The sequence below is a fragment of the Anastrepha obliqua genome, chromosome 3 (assembly GCF_027943255.1).
Source record: "Anastrepha obliqua isolate idAnaObli1 chromosome 3, idAnaObli1_1.0, whole genome shotgun sequence".
In the NCBI taxonomy this organism is placed as follows: domain Eukaryota; kingdom Metazoa; phylum Arthropoda; class Insecta; order Diptera; family Tephritidae; genus Anastrepha; species Anastrepha obliqua.
The window spans coordinates 106,704,385-106,718,071 of record NC_072894.1 but is presented as its reverse complement, the minus strand read 5'-3'; the positions used below and the strand labels follow the sequence as shown (position 1 = coordinate 106,718,071).

General features: G+C 38.9%; 1 protein-coding gene across 1 annotated transcript; it reads right to left on the bottom strand.

Moving 5' to 3' along the window:
* Nucleotides 1-3,129: 3,129 nt before the first annotated feature.
* Nucleotides 3,130-13,477, bottom strand: LOC129242837 (arylsulfatase B). Its single transcript, XM_054879702.1, has 7 exons — nt 13,130-13,477; nt 5,010-5,169; nt 4,720-4,946; nt 4,400-4,658; nt 4,166-4,323; nt 3,338-4,091; nt 3,130-3,271 (listed from the first exon to the last, which is right to left on the bottom strand). The coding sequence occupies exons 1-7, from the start codon at nt 13,265-13,267 to the stop codon at nt 3,222-3,224; spliced, it is 1,746 nt and encodes a 581-aa protein (XP_054735677.1). The 5' UTR covers nt 13,268-13,477; the 3' UTR covers nt 3,130-3,221.
* Nucleotides 13,478-13,687: the final 210 nt, after the last annotated feature.

Genomic DNA, 13,687 nt, shown 5'->3' with positions numbered 1-13,687 from the left:
TAAATCGATTGTTGCGTTGGATGTATGGCATGTAGCGCCGTCTTGTTGGAACCAAAGGTCGTCCACATCAACATCGTCCAATTCAGGCACGAAAAAGTCATTAATCATGGCTCTATAGCGCTCTCCATTGACTGTAACATTAATTTTTAAAGAAATATGGACCAATGATTCCCTCTGCCCATAGAGCACACCAAACAGTGACTTTTTGAGGATGTAACGGCGTCTCAGCAATGGCTTGTGGATTATGTTCACTCCAAATGCGACAATTTTGCTTATTGACATATCCATTCAACCAAAAGTGAGCTTCATCGCTGAACAAAATTTTCTTGTGATGCGTCGCGCGAACTGAAGCATTATTTTCGTAATAAATTTGCACGATTTGCAAACGTTGTTCAGGTGTAAGTCTATTCATTATGAAATGGCAAACCAAACTGAGCATAAATCAAGTGACAGCTGTCAAAAAGACCATCTACGAAAAAAGTAGTGCCAACTTGAAAACCTAACCTCTAAAAAAACACCTTTAGTGTTTGCGCTTCATTTACTACGTTATGCTTCCTCCCACTACCGAATGGTTTTCACACATGAACGGCGGCCGTTTAAAATTTTTAGTTATTTAAGGGGTTAAGGGTAGACAGAATTTTCAAAAAATTGGATTTTGTTTTTGCATTTTCTTAAAGCATTATATCTAGAAATATTGTGTGAAAATTTAAAGTGAGTCCGACAAATACTTTTCGAGTTATTCAACAATTAACAAAGGGTGCTCGGGCGCTCCGGAGCAGATTGCAAAACTTTAAATGCGTTTCTCTCAAAACTAAATGTTTTTAACTGCTGATCACTGTAACATAAAACCGATAAAACTTGGTAGATTTCAATAAAATGTATACCGCTTTTGAAAAACTTAAAAAACTCGTACTTTATCGAAGGATTTTTTATTTAAAAATTTCATTTTTTTTAAACAATTAATTGTTGGTTTTTTTCTCGAAAATCTGAAAAATATTTCCTGAGGACCGCTATATTGTTAAATTTGAAAAAAAAGCTTCGGTCATGCACAAGATTATCCATTAATAAAACTAATTTCTCTTATCCGATTGGTTTTAGATGGATCTCCATGGACTTGTGATGATTACCGCAAGGAACTTCTGGTGAAACGGACTCAACACAAACAGCGATAACCTTTACAATTATTAATTTTTTTTTTTTTAATTTTGCTAAAGTCAAGTCGAAACATGATGTATTAATGCTATGTTTTTATTTTTGTAAAACAAAGCAATTGACTAGCAAAAAAATGTGTGAAAATCATCATTTTTTCGGGCCCCTGACTACCCCTAACCCCTTAAATCACTTACGACAAAATTACTTAAGTGATAGGACAATATCAGCGAACTCATTAAATGCTCTGAGAGTTTGCGCACTTGAAGCACTGATAAGATAATTTAATTTATATAACCGCACATAGAGCAGAATATCACAAGCTCTTCACTCACTTGAGAGTAAGTACAATATCATAGATACACTCTATTCTACCTTAAGCCACCAGTTAGATAGAGTTAATGTAACGTGAAGAAAATCTAGAAGCCGTAGCGACGAGTATCGAAGAAGGTTCAGAAACGTTGACTCGGTGTTGATCAATTGAATTGGGCATCGCCAGAGAGTCAACGTTGCTTATTTTGTAAGTGAATTGAGAATGTTGTCCCAATTCGTATAAAATTGTGTGGGCGCATGAATTGAAGCCAGACTACCAATGAACATACGGGCCTCCCAAAATCAGTAATCACCGAAAACTCCATCGAAATTCTTCGTGAATTTATAAAAAATGAACCGAAGTCATCGGTGAAATTCACGGAATCGGAGTTGAATATCTCCAAAACATCGATTTATCGCATTTTAACTGATCATTTGGGCTTACGAAAGGTCTGTGCACGTTTCATTCTGCACAAGTTAACTAAGGACCAAAAATTGCTCAGAATTCAACATTCGAAAGACCTCATTAAAGAGGCGCGAAAGGTCGATAACTTCCTTTACAACATTGGAACTGGTGATGAAACGTGGTTTTTCCAACATAATCCTGAAAGTGCCGAATGGAAGGCCCCAGACGGGCCACCACCCAAAACATCGCGTTTCGAGAAGTCAAAAATCAAGTCGATCCTCATTTGTTTTTACGATTCCAAAGAAATTGTCCACAAGGAGTTCGTGGAAATGGGCCAAACCATCGATGCAATTTTCCATCTTGGCATTCGTTGAATTCGCCTGTGGATACCGGGAAGGAGGAAGCTGGTGCCTATTGCATGATAATGCACCATCTCGACAATCCACTCTTGTCACTGATTTTTTGACCAGAAATCGCATTTTAACTGTGACTTCTATCTTTTCGGAAAATTGCATTTGGTCATGAAAGGAAAACGTTTTGCGTCCGTAGAGGCCATCCAAAAGGTTTGTATCGACATCCTGAAGGACATTTGGGTCAATGACCTGAAACACTCTTTCGAGAAGCAGTGTATCGAGGCCGGAGGGGACTATTTTAATAAATAAACTCGAAGTTATCAGAACAAAGCTCCTGTTGTTTCTTCTTTAGCCCAGTCTTGCCTAGTTGGAACCTCACCTTGTATAAAGTTCGATTCCAACTGAATTTAGCATTCCTTACTAGTTAATCAACTGATTTGACGACCCTTGGAGTGTTCAAAACAATGTTTCTGCAGAAGATTTGCGGGCATTTGCGGGTAAGCGATGACGATAGAATGATGAGCTCTATGAGATGTACGCAGACATGAATGTACAGCAGCGAATTAAAATTCAGCGACTCCACTGATCAGGTCATGGCGAACGAATGGGCACATAATCAGCGGCTCTGCAAGCAAGAGGAAGAGGAAAGCCTTCACGGCGTTGTAAGGTCCAAGTGGAAAAGGATTTAGCTTCACTTAGTAATCCGAATTAGCGTTGGTTAGTACGTGACAAAAAAACAACTGTCGCGTTGTGTTAAACTCGGTAAAAATCGCTTAAGCGGCCACTGCGCCTATAAAGAAAAAGAAGACTTGTTAAGCTTTCTTGTACTTCCATTGTCTCAGAAACTACTTGAAATCTTAATTTATTTCTACATTCAACAACGCCGCCTCTGGATGCGTAGGAGTCATGTAAGCCTGTACAAAAAAGCAATAGGAGCTAATTTTTATTATCTTCTCTACAAAATTGATTTTAAAGTGATATTCTTGGGATCATATTCCGCATCAATTGGCTGATTCACATGGTGGTCCGTCATTGCCGCAAACGAGATAATCTGCCACAAATAATATTTGATTAGTCTTCGTCCAGCAGTCTGCCAGCATACACCGCTACTACTCACCATCAGTGGGCGTGTCTTGTAAAAAGTTCGTCCATGTGCAGCGATGGTAAGACGGATCATACTCCGATTGTCCTCTGCGATTATTAGTCGGCCAAGCGGTGTGCCGATGCTGCTCGACGCGTCTACGCATGCGTCTTAATATATCGCCATATTCAGGTGAGCTCGCCAAATTATTCCGTTCACACGGATCCACAGCCACGTTGTAGAGACACTCTTCCAGAAGAGCGTTACAGCTGCGCTGTACGCCATTCCCGCAACGTATTGCAGCCTCATAACGTAATTTATTCACTAGTTTGCGTTCCAATGTTGATGCGTCGTATCTGCGCAATATCTGCGAAGTCGTTGAGTTCGCCACAGCCGCGAAATAATCGGAGCTACGTGGATCGATGTCGTAGAGTTCACGGTAGGTGAGTAAGGTATCAAAGCGCCCCGACGCCATTGTGCCATTCACATACTTCCAGTCGCCTTGTAGGAGCGCAACCACGTGCCATATGTCATCGAGGTGGTGAACTATTTCTCGATCTAATTTTTGTTTGCTTTGATTAAAGGAATCACCGCTAAGTGCTGGCCATAAGTTGATGCCGTCAAGTCGTAAGCCCGAACGAGAAAGTGGAATATTGGCGGCATCAGCCAAAGTGGGCAGCCAGTCACCAATGTACATTGTTGGCTGAAAAATCGAGCCGCGTTTGTGTAGTAATGGACTCCAAATAACACCAGGTACACGTACGCCACCCTCCCATTGAGTGACTTTTTGCTGTGGGTAGTGAAGTAGAATACCACAAATTGAGTTAAAGCTGTGTACTGATTGGGTAAATTAATTTTTTATACCCCCTTAAAAGGAAAGTTTGAAGCAGAGTTTGAGAATAGTCCGACCGAAGGTCCTCCATTATCGGATTGGAAGGCTACAATAGAGTTCTGCAACATATTCGCCTTTTCCAGCGCATGTATTATACGTCCGATGCTCTGATCCAGGCGAGAGACCATCGCTGTGGTTAGTCAAAGTGAAATATTATGATAAGTTAAGGAAGAAACGAAAACCGTACGGAGTGCTCCACTACTCACCTGCATATATACGTCTTTTAGGATCCTTGATGTATTGGAACTTTGCAATTTCTTCCTCTGGTGCTTGTAATGGGTCTTGATCATTGGCCGTATGCACTGCCAGATGGCTGACTACAAGCAGTAGAGGTTTTGTATTATTATTCGCCATAATTATGCGTTCAGCTTCATGCGTGAAAAGATCTGTTACATAAGTGCCAATATCTGCGCATTCCAGCTCCAAATTACGGCGAAAATCATAGCCCATCGAAACGTTGCGTACCTTCGAAAATTAATTAAAGTCAGTAAAATTCGACGTAGTGAAATTAGTGAAATAAACCTACCGGCATTTTGTTACGCCGCTGGTAGTAGTCAATGAAACCACCCCAAAAACCATAATGATAATCAAAGCCTCTATGTGTGGGCGTAAATTCACGTTTCCCGAAACCCAAATGCCATTTACCCACCAAATTGGTGGAGTAGCCAGCTTTTTGAAATATTTCCGACAACATAGTAACATTCTCCGGCAAGCCCCATGGCTCCTCGTTGCTAATGACATAGTGTTGCATGCCTGCAAGCCAAAATGGGAGATAAAATTAAAATTAGCGCCGGTATATACAAAAAACCCTCTGACCTGTGTGTATGGGATAACGCCCCGTCATTAGCGCTCCACGAGATGGCGTACAAATTGCCGAACTATATAGGCGATTCAGAATTTTACCATGATAACCCAATGCATCGATATTTGGTGTAAGAAATTCGTTCGATCCACGAAAACTGACATCGTCGAAGCCCTGAAATGTTTCGAAGGGTAACAGCTTTAGGTTTTGCAATCAAAATTTGTCATGCTAGGAAGTACTAATTTTACTACTACATACAAAATGAAATCTTACTAGGCATGAAAAGATACTTTTTAGTGTCAGCAGTCAATAAATTCTTGGGAGTTCCGTTTAAGGGGGTAGTATGGTATTTTTTTTTTTTCCATTTTTTTTTTTTTTTTTTTTTAATTATTCTATAACATCTTAAGATTATTGTGTGAAAGTTTGAAGTGCATTAGAGTAAAATTGACAAAGACACAAAGGATTAAGTATCTACCTCTCCAACCGGATTTCACGCTGCCGAAAATCTTTAAACGCGTTTTTCTCACACTTGCTTTTTTACGATCGGTGTCCACTGTAGATTCATATCTACTGCACCGATTCTTTTCAAATTTGGTTTTTTTGTTTCTTTACTTTATTCACGAGGTAATGACGTCGAGTTTTTTTTTTTTTTAATTTTGTCATATTTTAAAACAACAAAGTTTTCAAGTTTTTTTTATGAAAAATCGGTGTTTTGACTTCAAAGCGCTTTAAAAAATTAAAAAAAAAAAAAAAAAAAATTCGACGTTGTTACCTGCGAAACTTTATTAGCTGATGAAATCAATTTGGTTTTTTGAGTTTAGTTGATCCAGTAATGAGTTCTGAGGGACACCGCAATAAAACGTTTTTATGAGACGTCCGCGAAGATTCGCTGCCACCAACTCATTTCTTCATAAAAATCAATGAAAATTTCACACAATATTCTTTAAATATGACTTTATAATGAAGTAATTTTAAAATTTTGAATAAATCAACTGTGTCGACAAAAAAAATTTCGAAAAATATGCTTGTTTTACACCGAATTAACCATAGACCCTTAATAAATCTGTGCGTGGAGTTGGCAGTGGAAATGACGTAATTACAATTTTACTTTCAGTCGAGTTAAACTCCAAGGTCGCGATTACAACTAGCACGCGTATCGTACATGTAACTGAACATATTGGGGCGTATAGAAAAAATAGGGCGTGAAAATTTTATGTTGTACGATTACCAAAGCGGGAATCAATTCTTGGTACACCACGAAATAAGAGAGTTGATACCATTCTGCGGAGTTACGCAAACACAAATTTTTTATAGGTTGGTATAGCTTTCGATCGGCACCGTAGAGTAAGCACTCGCCAAAAACTAAAAGCATCTACCATATCGTTAAGGGGTTATATACAGTTAGAATTTTCAAAAAATCATTTTTTTTTTCTTAATGTACATATGTATATTTAAGAATACACGCTGAAAATTTAATATCGTTCCGGTGAATATTTTCGAAGTTAAACGCAAATTTGAAACGACGTTTCAGAGTGCTTGAAAGTGCTTTTTAAACTTTAAACGCGTTTTTCTCAAAATGGTGTTTTCAAAGTCGGTGACCAATATTACTCGAAAACGGCTAAACCGATTAGTCTCATATTATTTATATTTTTTAATAATTAATGGAAGATTTTTTCTCGCCGAAATATATATATTTTTTTATAAACAATTTAAGGCCGAAATTTTGGTCAAAATCGATTTTTTTTTTGATAAACCACCATTTTGTCAAAATAATTTAGTTTGCTTATTCCTTCGATTTACTAGATTTAACATTACTTCAACGAAATCTGTTAGGTTTTTTAATTTCAGAGGATCCAGTTCAGAGATATAGTGACAAAATGTCTTTTTTGAGAAGAGCTCTCGGAAATCAGCTGTAGATAAATTTAAGAGTTTTCTCAAAAAAAAATTCTGGAAAATTCGCTGTTTTTTGGACTTCAGCCTTCTAACGTAATGAAGATTGTAAAAAGCAATGGAGCTAGAGGTCTGCCTAGGGATGCGCCAGAACTCACTTAAGGGGTTACATACGTCCAGCAGCGCCAAAAAAGCGCTTAAAGAGAAACTGTTGCTCCACGGTCTGCATCATTTCTCTTTGAAATGTTGATGGATCAGTAAGAAGTAGAAAAATTCTTGTAAAATAAAAGTGTATAGTAGTTATAGTTTGCCGAGTTGGATTTTTGAATTTCATAAAGTTTTGCAATTTACGGCATTTAAAAAAAATATGCGCTATACGTCAGAAATGTCACACTTTAATTGTGTTTATAAAATTTTTTAATCAAAATTTCAAAAATTCCGCTCGACAGACTATACAGAAAACACTTTCGAATATTAAAAAATAATCGCATCAAAAATATTAAAAACTGTATGAGTTATCATGCAGACCGTCCCGGAAAAAGTAGTTTCGAGAAAAACGAGTTTAAAGTTTCAAGTGCCTCAAACGAAGGACGCTACCTGTGCGGCATTAAACTCTCGTTGGGCAGTTACATTTTCTACCATAACTTTGTAGCTATGGAGAATTTCTACAATCGATATGCACAGAAATACTCCTAAAACTTCTTCTTCTTCTTCTTAATTGGCACGATAACCGCTTACGTGTTTAACAAAGCGCGCCAGTCGTTTCTTTCTCGTGCTAACCGGCGCCAATTGGACACACCAAGTGAAGCCAAGTCCTTCTCCACCTGATCTTTCCAACGCAGAAGAGGCCTTCCTCTTCCTCTGCTACCACCAGCTGGTACTGCATCAAATACTTTCAAAGCCGGAGTGTTTGTATCCATTCTGACAACATGACCCAGCTAACGTAGCCGCTGGATCTTTATTCGCTGCGCTATGTCTATGTCGTTGTAAAGCTGTCGTTCTGGCTAGAGCCGGGCAGAGGCAGAAAATGTGTTGAGTTGCTTCCAACTCCTCCTCATTCCTGCAGCTACGACAGAAATCATGCATGTAAACGCCTAATCTCCTTGCGTGATTACCTATGAGACAATGTCCTGTGAGGGCCCCTACGAGGGTCCTAATTTGAAGTCTGCACAATTTTATAATATTCTTGGACAGAAGTAGATTCAGCCTTGGCCATGTCTGCCTAGCAATTTCACAGGTATTGGTGCCAATCCATCTTTGATTTACAGAACTGATTAGTGCGTCCACAACAAGAAGCTTACAATTTGCGAGAGGTACCTCCATAAAGTTATTTGTGTTTGGCAGACAGGTACCTTCTCTTACAAGTTGGTCAGCCCAACAGTTCCCTGGTATACCTCTGTGGTCCGGAAACTAGAATAAGATAATACGACATTGTTTGGTCTTCACATTAAGAGATTGACGACAATGTAAGATTCTTCTTGATGTTATTGGGAATGCATCCAGGGCCCGTAGGGTAGCTTGGCTGTCTGATAGAATGCAGACATCTGTTGATGATATTCTGTTTATTTCTAACCTTCTTAAGACTTCATGAATAGCGTTTATTTCCGCTTGAAACACAATACAGTGATCCGGTAGTTTAAAGGATTCACTGATAAAAAGCTCTTCACAATATAACCCTGAGCCTACACCGGTGCCCATTTTAGATTCGTCCATGTAGATTTTAACGGGTTTGTTGGATAATGGATCTTCTTCAAGCCATTCCAGTATAGAAGGGATTTGCATTAAGAAATTCTTTTTGAAGCAGAAAATGGGAGGGTGATAATCACAATGATTGGGTATATCCGTATAGGAGTCTAAGATGATTGAATGTCCATTTGTAACAGTTTTCCATTGTGAGCTCGCCTTGAGCCTTAAAGCGAAACAGGCCGCAGAAGAGATATAGAATCGCAAATTTGCAGACTATAGAACATCCAACTGTAGCCCATTCTCTAATGAGTTTAATGTAAAGTTAGAAAACCTTTTCTTCCAGTTCTTACAATTAGATCTTTCCGGATAGAAACCATGTCGCTGTCTGAAAATGTTTGCTTTGAATGCATTTATTAATTAATTATTAACTAATTTATACCATAATTTCGGCAATATTGGGAGTTTTACGATTGGCCTGTGGTTATCTACTCGATTTCTTAAATCTTATTTATAAATACGCAAAACTCCAAGAAAACGCCTGTTTTTTTTTGCAAATTTAGTGGTAAATATTAAAGTTAGTTGTTAATACACAGGATTCGCGTAGTTTCCACAGAAACGTGGTGGGAGTAAATAATATACTATCCCTTTAGCTTACAATCTGCTTCGACAGCACTAAATTTCTCAATATTAATCACTTGTTCAACATGAGGCAAGTCTGCATTGATTTCTAATGATTTGAAACTCTCCAAGAACCTTTCCAACTTGATTGAACCTGAGATGGCATAGCTTCTTGATTTATTGACCCTACTAATTGTCCTTTCACCGCGACATCGAAAAGTGAAAACATTTTGATCTATTTCTACAAAACTTTTCTATTCAAATTTCTTATATTCTATAATCCTTTTTTTCGAATTAATACGATGCTTTTCATTGGGTTCCAATGCAACCCGCATCGTTTTTTTTTTTCCTTTTTATTTCTGGGTTATAATCTACCAATGGTAATCCGAATGTATATATGCGTGTAGTCAATTCTCTTCCCGCCGAAACAATCTTCGAATGTCATTATCGTTTGATGAAACCTTTCGCCGGTTTCGTTCGTTTCTGAGAATGTGACCCGATCCAGCAAAATTGAACACAAATCTTTAATCTACACACAATTAAGTTTACGTGTCCTGACGCTTTGTTGTGTCATTTTAGAACTTGATATTTTACCTACATCGGTATCTAATAACACTCAGAAGACTAAATTATAGATTAGTGTTTTGAATACTTTTAAGGTACCATCTTCCGTGAAAAAAATGCGACTGGTGCTGCTTGTCTACCTTGTAATAATGGTAGCATTTGGCAGATCACTACTTAGCTGTTCCGGGTTTTGATTTTCTACCCTCTACCGGGGTTGACCCTACCCACGACTACGCTGTGAAGGCGAGGATTAGCAATCTGCGCTGTTAATCGATAAAAGGATAATAGTATAATAATAGTGTATCACGAGTAGGGTCTGAAGTTTACACGGCCATAAAATTACTCTTGGCAACACTAGGAACTAGTTTTGGATCGACGCATATGAAATCATTCAATCATTTCACCTAAAGGTAACCTGGGCATTGTATTATTGAATCTCTGGGCATTGTTTCATTCGGGATATCTGGTGGGCCAATGAACTAGTGAAACTTGATACCAAGTTGACAGATGAGTACACAGACAATGGCACAGATATAGTCATAAGGGACTTGTAAGACGAGGATATTACAAGAGCTGCGAACGAAAGATGACGTAAAGAATTCTCTTGCAAAATCGCTCGAGAATTGTGGCCGACTCTCAATGCTAAAGGCACAGAATCTCTGCTAACTCAAAAAAGTACAGTCTTAGCACACTAATTCCCGTTATAATGGGGCACTGCATAATAGACAAATACGCCCAGAGACTGGGTGTGCAGACACATAACTTCTGCAGTAGCTGTCTAGATAACAGAGAGGAAGGGATAAGTTCCCATCTCCCGTGGCATTGACTTTGCTCTATCCAGACGCAGATTTACCATTTTAGGTAAACAGTTTTTTAACAGTTTTGATTTGAACCAAAAAAGTTCAAGTATTCATTTCAAAAGTGTTACAAAATCGGAATCGTTCCGTCGTTTTAGTAGAGATAAACACAAGTCCCACGCGCCATCACAATGCGCTATGAGCCAGAGTGTGCCCCATACTGGACAACCGCTTTAATCTAACCTAACCTATGAAATCATTACTGATCAGCCAAGTTAATCGAACCTTTCCTAACGCCAGGATGTTTTTCTTTACCAAACACACGCATTTACTAGTATTTTCAGTGCCGCACCTAACCCTTTCCACTACACCTGCACACGTTCCAGTTCAAATATGGTTCAATGGTGGCTACAAAACCTTTCCCTTCACTACCGTTGAGTTGGGTGTTTACCCATCTATCGTATATTGGCTTTACACAGCAATTGTAAGACCAATCCAATCATCGGTATACTAGTGGTCGGAGAGGAACCAGAGAGGACACTCTTCAATTTCCAAAAAACTCCCCTGCATTCCTGGTACAACGGATTTCTGTAAGGCCAAGGATATCAACTTAAATAAGTCCTTCGTCACAGTATTGCCTTCTAAAAAGGAATGGGATTAGGGGCTTATTGTTCGAGAAAATGATATAAACATCTATTACAGATGGCTCAAAACTAGACAACAGAGTAGGTGGAGGGATTTGCTCCAATAAACTCGGAGTTAGCCAATCATTTCGCCTACCTGATCATTGCAGTGTATTTCAGCGGTCGATCAAAAAATTTGTTAAGATTTAACAGAGAAGTATAAGAAAAATGATAGGGGTTGTTGGTTGTTTTAAGTGGTAATTCTTCCAGAATCCAACTAGCGCTTCCGCATTATTTTGTTGGGACATCCTCGTTACTAACTTGTTTTGCGGTTATTTACAGCATGGCTATATCCAGTCTGTGCGGTTCAGGATACTTATCAGGTCGTTGACGTCTAAGCCAGACTGTTGTTCGAGACGCTCGAACAGTGATTTGCCAAGGCATGACATTATCTCCTTCTATAAGGCAGGGCATTCACGTGGGAAATGGAAGATTGTTTTCTTTTTCTCCGGTTGTTTACAACTCTGGCAGTGTGGGATACCCATTTTGGCTGCTTTTTCTCCGATATGCCAAAAGCCAATTATGACTGCCGTTAGTCTCCAGGCGTCCGGTCGTTTCATGTTTATCAATGTCGTCGATTGCTTGAGGTTTTAGGTGGGCATTTCATCTGGCCTCTTCATCTACAATCTGCGATTCCGAGGTATTTTAGGGAAATTGCATTCTTGACTGCACCTAATGGTGTGAATACCGATTCTGCAAAAGCGTTATTCATGGCAGAATCCCTTCTTACTAGTTCATCTGCTTTCTCATTACCTTCAATGTTCCGATGTCCCGGGACCCAGATTAAGGTAACTTTATGGTTTTCGCTCAAGGTGGTAAGGCTATTCCTGCTTTGTTCCATCAGCTTAGAGGTTGTTGTCGCCGAATCCAGTGTCTGCATTGCAGCTTGGCTATCCGAAATAATATGCACTCATTGTTACCATCTTCTTGATATATAGATCTTTAAGAATTACATGTGTCAGTGCATTCAGGGCCTCCCTAGGGCATGGTCTGATTGCACCGACTGTTATTGCACTGGCTTATCTTTGTATTCTGCCAAGAAATTTGATGTTGTATTCTCTCTCTAGAGTTTTCCACCGAACCACCGAGCCATACGTTAAGATTGGTCATACAACCGCCTTATACAACCATAATGTAAAGGGTTTTTCAATTTGCGCGGGTCGATTTTGGCGCCCTGTGGCAGCCATTTTGTTTTAGTGACATCTGTCAAATCTTTTGTTTATTATTCAGTTGCTTATGCCAAATCATCATGGCAAGTTACACGATTGAACAGCACGTTCAAATGATAAAACTTTATTAGCAAAATGAGTGTTCATTAACGCAAACGTTGGTGGCCCTTCCGATTTCTTATGGCCCATATTGAACCATATGGATCTAGACGACATGTGGTTCCAGCAAGACGACGCTACGTGCTACACAGCAAACGCTATTTTATTCCATTTCAACATCTACCCGCCCTTATTGAAGAACCCTTTATCCTAGCATTCGTTTAATGATAGGGGTATTAACTGGTCCTTGTTTAATAGGCAGCCACGCTAGAAGGTTAGGACTCCCGTACTTCGATTTCTGTAGAAGCTGTCTTAATACAGAAGAAGAGGAAACAGTCAGACGCCTTTTATGTGAGTGTGAAAGCTTAGCTACTAGGAGGCTCCGCACTCTTGATACGGCATTTTTAACAGGCGGACATAGCGCATCTAAAACTAGCGAAACTTTGCTCGTTTATTAAAATTACCGGATGGTTTGAAAAGGAACCCATAGTGTAAGGATAAGCTCTAGTGGTATCACAATGGACCTACGAAAGGTCTAATTGTGTCGTTGCGACAGCCACCCTACCTACCTACTGACCTACCGCTGAGTTTTTTTTCACAGCTTACCTAAATTCACAGAATTACTTACCAAATCATCGGCCAGTATGAAAATGATATGCGGTTTGTTCTCATCGTTCTTCGGTATGTCACTAGCATCAACTAATTCGTAATTGATTAAGCCAAAGCAGATTAAGCTAAGCAAGCATTTTGATGTAAACCCGAACATATCAATTTAATCATAAAATATGGGCGTTTTTAATAGGGATTTAATACACGCACATTTGTAATTTTGAGAATTGCGAGTTTAATGTTTTGAATTTTAGTTAAAACAATTGCATTTACTAAAACAGTTTTTGTTTTTTATTTCAATTTATTATCAACCGTTTGTGTTTTGTTTAGATCATTAACCGGCTTGACTCGTGGCACACACTTGATATCAATGGGCACTCATTTAAGACTGTATGCTTGTTGTAATCGAAGTGTTAATTCCATGGCTTAAAAGCTTTGCGGTGAGAGCTTTATTGACACTTGATTAGAGTGAAGAGTGTAGCTTTAACCTGTTGAGATGGTTACGTTGATTGGCTCATAAGAGATTCGCTTACGCAGAGAAAAACCGTTTATGTTCATTCTCTCCACTTTAGTGCCT